At 41.6% G+C, this 5,569-nt stretch overlaps 1 protein-coding gene across 1 annotated transcript; it reads left to right on the top strand.

Annotated features, from left to right (window-relative positions):
* The first annotated feature begins 1,994 nt into the window (after positions 1-1,994).
* LOC143442173 (TD and POZ domain-containing protein 2-like) lies at positions 1,995-5,307 on the top strand. The gene is made up of 2 exons (XM_076933460.1): positions 1,995-2,087; positions 4,252-5,307. Exons 1-2 carry the CDS (start codon positions 1,995-1,997, stop codon positions 5,305-5,307), a joined length of 1,149 nt encoding a protein of 382 aa, XP_076789575.1.
* Positions 5,308-5,569: the final 262 nt, after the last annotated feature.

Below are 5,569 nucleotides of genomic sequence, written 5' to 3'. Positions count from 1 at the left end.
TAATCAGAAACATTTTGAAGAATGTATTTGAAGATAATTAACAGAAACTAAAATATTGGACGACCTTGTGAATATGATAATTGATCATACAGATTAGCCTGAATAACACCTTAAAGACTATAATTAAAAGACAAACAAAAGAAACTTATATTTGTAACTATGACAGCTGATAGTATAGATTTAGTACAAGAAACACTTTTAGTCTGTAGGTTAAGGACAATCAAAGGAAACTTAAAATTTAAACTTGTGATTATAAAAATTGGATCATGGAATGGAATGTTTTATTAGGGTTAGGCTAATTTAAAAGAACTCTATTATTAATGTTAGGTCAGTGTCATAAAAAGGGGAGGAAATATGTAGCATTTATTCACTGGGAAGTGAGTTTAGAACAGGAAGTAACAGAAGGTTGTATCTGTGAAGGTTACATCTGAACTTGTGTATTTTATATTGTGAAGCCTTAGAGTAAGGCAAATCTGTCTTTGGTAAAAGATTGGTACTCTAAACTAGTTAACAAATTGACTAATGAGTTATTAAAGTGGTTAATTACCTTCAGGGAAGGAGCTAGAGGTCTGTTTTCTAGCTGTAGTTTGCTTAGCTGTCAATGTACAGAAATTTGAGAAAAATAAATTATAATCTACACATCATTAATTAAAATGACAGAGGTTGGTCAATAGTCCACTACCTAGAAAGTTTTCTAGGTCCCTGTGTTCTCCATCACAACTCTGGGCAGAGTCAGTGTGTCAATTAGGCCCAGAAGAGAAGAAGCTTTTTTTTCCCTGTAGAATAGGAACATGGGAAAAATGACTCACCTTGACCTAGGCAGTATGAAGCATTTAATTCTCTGGGTGGCATCAATTTCACAACAGCATAAGCTGATCTCTGGCAGCTGCAAGGAAATGAAGCACTGTTTCTCAGTGGTTTTTATTTTATTTTATTTATTTATTTATTTATTTATTTATTTATTTATTTATTTTAGTTAACCGCTCCTTAGGCTGTCCTCGGACCATCACAAATGCTCTGTAGCATATTCTTTTTTTAAAAATTTATTTATTTATTATATGTATATGAGTGCACTGTCACTATCTTCAGACACACCAGAAGAGGGCATTGGATCCCATTGCAGATGGTCTGAGCCACCATGTGGTTGCTGGGAATTGAACTCAGGACCTCTACAAGAGCAGTTGGTGCTCTTAACCACTGAGCCATCTCTCCAGCCCCCTCAGTGGTTTTTATAACACAATCTAGGCAGTCTTGTCAATGTGCCTACATTTTCTTGGAGACCTTGGTGGGAATGTGGGTGGTTGTAACTGTTATGCTTTGGGAGTCTCTGTCTGTTCTAATAACCTTAAACATGTACTGTTACATTTAGCAGATTTCTGAGATTGACAGCTAGTACATATTAAACATATCTGAGTTAGGCAATCTCTAACTTAAATCAGTAATCTTTAACCTTTTTACTGTTGTAAATCTTCAAATTACTATTAAAATTACTACTTATCAAGGCAGGATAGAAATCAGAGACCCTAAGTCAGCATGTTCTAAGGTGATAAGGCAGTGAGGTAGAAATTGCCCATAGCAAAGATGGTGGGTGGTCATGGGACTATCATTAACTAAGATGGCAGTGAAGCTACAGCCAGTCATGTGAACTCCCTTAGCTAAGATGGCACTGAAGCCAAGGCATAGGAAAACCTTATCTGCACACAAAAAAGATGGTATACACTCATAAGACTGCCCCTAATCAAGATGGTGATAAAGCTTCAGCTCTGACTAAAGAAATGTCACATATTTGTCACATATTTAAATGGCAGAAATGGCTGTATGTCACTAGATAAAAACATATAAAAGGACAAACATATAGAGATAAATGGACATGTTTTTTTCTGGTGGGCAAGAGGTCTCTGATTTCACCATAGTCAGCCTCTGTTGCTGTGAACAGAGCAGTGGGTTTGATATGTGCATGTAGCAACTGAGCTTCCCTACCTGGTTTAGAGGTGATGCAGAACAGAATGAAAAGAAACCAGAGAGTTTACAGTGGTGGTAGTGAACAGGACCCAGGAGCACAGAAGCATAGGCAGCAGCTCAATCTGGTGTGAGCAGGGCAGAAATGAAGCAGGGCAAGGGAGCAAGCACCTTGGGGAGGGGCGGGGAGTAAGAGGCAGTGCCTGCAGCTGTGCTCTAGCATAGCAAGAATTTTGCCCACATGAGGTTGGTTTGTGCAGGGAGCAAGAAAGCAAGGGTGAAAGTGGAGAGAGGAGGCTAGAGGCAGCTGCAGAGGCAATGGCAGAATCATGGGGGAACACTGTTTCTCAATAGTTATCATACCACAATCTAAGCAGTCTTGTCACTGTGCCTATATGCAGGAGGGAAATCAAAGAAATAAAGCAGCAAGAGATGGGGTGGTAGGAGGGGGCCCTACATAGAAATCTTTCCATTTTTCCAGAAGGCAGAAGAGAGAGTTGTAAAAGTTTATTTTTTTTTAAAGTACCTTTTGACACCAGAGCAGAGTTTTTGCTTAGTGGATATTGGAGCCAAATTTAGCTTGTGAAGTTTTAAGCCTTTAAGAGTGAGAGACATCCTAGTATAGAACCTGGGAGTGGCTGGGAAGACATATGCTTTCTGGGTGAGAGTGCAGTTATTAATTACCCCTACCAGCATCCTGAGGATAAGTTAATAACTAAACAACAGAAGGGTCAATCACCAATACATCAAGCATTGAATTGAGGTCTGAGCTCAGGCCAGTACCTGAGTGGGCAGTGAGGAGAATGGTTTACCCAGGCCTGAGGTTTCACAGCTGTAATAAAAGGAAATGACACAGAGGAGAGAGAAAATCTCACTAAAGGGAAAAATGTCCTAAGATAAGGATACAGCAAAGAGGCCAGTCATAAAGACTGTGAATGTCAACATCCACAAGAACACCACAGGGTGGCTGCTAGCTCAACAACCCTACCTTGGACCAGGGAATGTTTACACTGACCACTGTCTGAGAGAGAGCTTATCAACTTGATATGTTTTGTATGGGTAGTAGTTCTATCCTGCAATTGAAGACCCCCATACTCGGGAGACCCTTCCTCAAGCCTCCAGAAATCGCGACCACCCAAAGATCACAAGAAACCATACCTGGATGCAATCAGCAGAGGCTTTATTAGGGAAGTAAGCCGACGGTCAAAACGACAAGCTCTTTAGCTCCAAGAGCAGGGTTTTGGCCTAGAGTGGTGGGTTAAAGGTTCTTTTATATCATGGGGTGGGGGAAGGAAGGCATTTTCACGCGCTTACATATGAATGGTTGCATTTTCGAGTGGTTACACATGAATGGTTACACATGAATGGTTGCATTTTCCTGAGGTTACACGATTGGTTGTTTTACAAATTTTGAACATAGCACTGGGAAGACCAAGGGAGGAGTAAGCAAGAAGAGTGGAACATTTCAGAGATTGTAGCCCAAATGATCTAGAGTCACGTGGAAATCGTTCTGCACACTTATTCTTCTCAAAAATGTGGTTTTTACCATGCTATTGTGTCCTATCCTGTCATTTACCAACTATTTCAGATGAACTATCTTCGGGCTATAGCCCCACCTAGGTGGCAGCATCTTTATCTGTAGTCAGGAATGCCTTCCTGCCTTGGGCAAGGCTTGGGGAATGTAATCCAGCAAGTGTCCTTCACCTGGAATGTGAAGGCCTGAAATCTTATTTTTAGTTCCACATTCTGTAAGGCGAAAAATCTACACATATTTCATAAAATGGCCTTTATAATTTTTCACTCTACACAATCTGTTGAATGGAAAGTTCATGTGGCAATGGGAGATGTTAACCTGGGGACCTGCAAGTTGTTAAATCTGAGTCACAACACCAATGTGCTTTATAAAAAAAATTGAGGATCTGTTTGATAGCACCAGCTATGGTGATGGTGGGATTGGTTATCTGGTAGGCCCATGCTGAGGCATCCCATCCCCCTGAGGTACCAGACATATGACAGGTTTGGTATAGAATAGTTTATTTAGAGCATGGGAAGGGAGTTGAATAGGGATGATAAGGGAGAAGAGGGAGGGAGAGAGAGAGAGAGAGAGAGAGAGAGAGAGAGAGAGAGAGAACTTAGGACAATTGAAACTAAAATCAATCCACCAGAATGAATAAATAATTTCTAGTTCTTTTTAGATCAACTTTAGATCAACTTTAACCACCAAACGACTTCCAACAGAAATGACATGGGACCTGGAAGCCAAGAGCTGGGGCTCCACACATCACTGTTAAGAAATTCTGCTGTGTGTGGACCATTAGCAACTTTTCACTTTGCATTGGTGGAATTCAGAGAAAGATTTCAAGCTCAGTGTTCTCATTAAAGGCCAATGACGAATTGACATGGTGTTTAAGAGTTCATGCAAATGAGGTCGATGAAGAAAGCAAAGACTACCTGTCAGTTTACTTGGTGTTGCTCAGCTGTCAAGAGAGACCAATTTGGGCAAAGTTTGAGTTCTGGATCATAAATTCCCAAGGAGAGAAATATCAAAGAACAAAGAGCACAAAAATCACTAGCTTTCTGCAAAACCAACAATGGGGATTCAAAAAGTTCATTCTCCAAGATATCCTCCTCTCCCATCAGCATTGGCTTCTCTCTGAAGACCAGCTCACGCTCTGCTGCAAGGTGGGCATAGTAAGAGACTTCTTTTGTATGCCTGGAAAGAACATGACACCTGCAATCATGGATCCTTGGCACACACTGGCAGATGACCTAAGGGAGTTGTGGGAAAAATCTCTCTTCACAGACTGTTGCCTGTTGGTGGCTGGCCATGAATTCAGGGCTCACAAGGCCATCCTAGCAGCTTGCTCTCTAGTTTTCAGAGCCATGTTTGAACATGAAATGAAGAAAAGCCTAACAAATCAAGTTGAGATCCTTGACCTGGATCCCCAAGTCTTCAAGGAGATGATGGACTTTATCTACACTGGGAAGGCACCATACCTCCACAGCCACTCCTTGGCCACTGGTGTGCTGGCAGCTGCTGACAATTATAGCCTAGAGAGCTTGATGGTCATGTATGAGGATGCCCTCTGCAGGAACCTCTCTGTGGAGAATGCTGCACACACTCTCATCCTGGCTGACCTCCACAGCAGAGAGGAGCTGAAGGCTCAGGCCCTGGATTTCATTTCAGTTCATGCTTCTGAGGTCTCTGAGACCTCAGGGTGGAAGTCAGTGGTGGAGTCACACCCCCTCTTGGTGGCTGAAGCATTCCACTCCCTGGCTTCTGCACAGTATTTTCTTGAAGCCCTCACTCAAATGCCTAAAGTGATTTTAGGGGCTAGAGAGATATGACCAACACCTGTCTTCCAACAACAACAGTTGGTGTTATAACCAAAGACTTCTGGTTAGAGTACACTATTGCTGCAGCATTTACACTGAATCTGGGAAAAGGCAGCATGGTGGCTCAGATTGAAAACAGCTGTAATATATTAAAATGGCAGATGTGGAAAGGGCAGCACAGGAGTCTAGGACACTCTACCTGACATCTACCCTGTTGATGGTCTTGTTTGGTTTTTGTCTGATGACTTGAAAGCTGGGATTCAATTTAGGAGCT

This window comes from Arvicanthis niloticus, chromosome 4 (genome assembly GCF_011762505.2).
Source record: "Arvicanthis niloticus isolate mArvNil1 chromosome 4, mArvNil1.pat.X, whole genome shotgun sequence".
In the NCBI taxonomy this organism is placed as follows: Eukaryota; Metazoa; Chordata; class Mammalia; order Rodentia; family Muridae; genus Arvicanthis; species Arvicanthis niloticus.
This window is presented reverse-complemented; position numbering and strand designations above follow the sequence as displayed.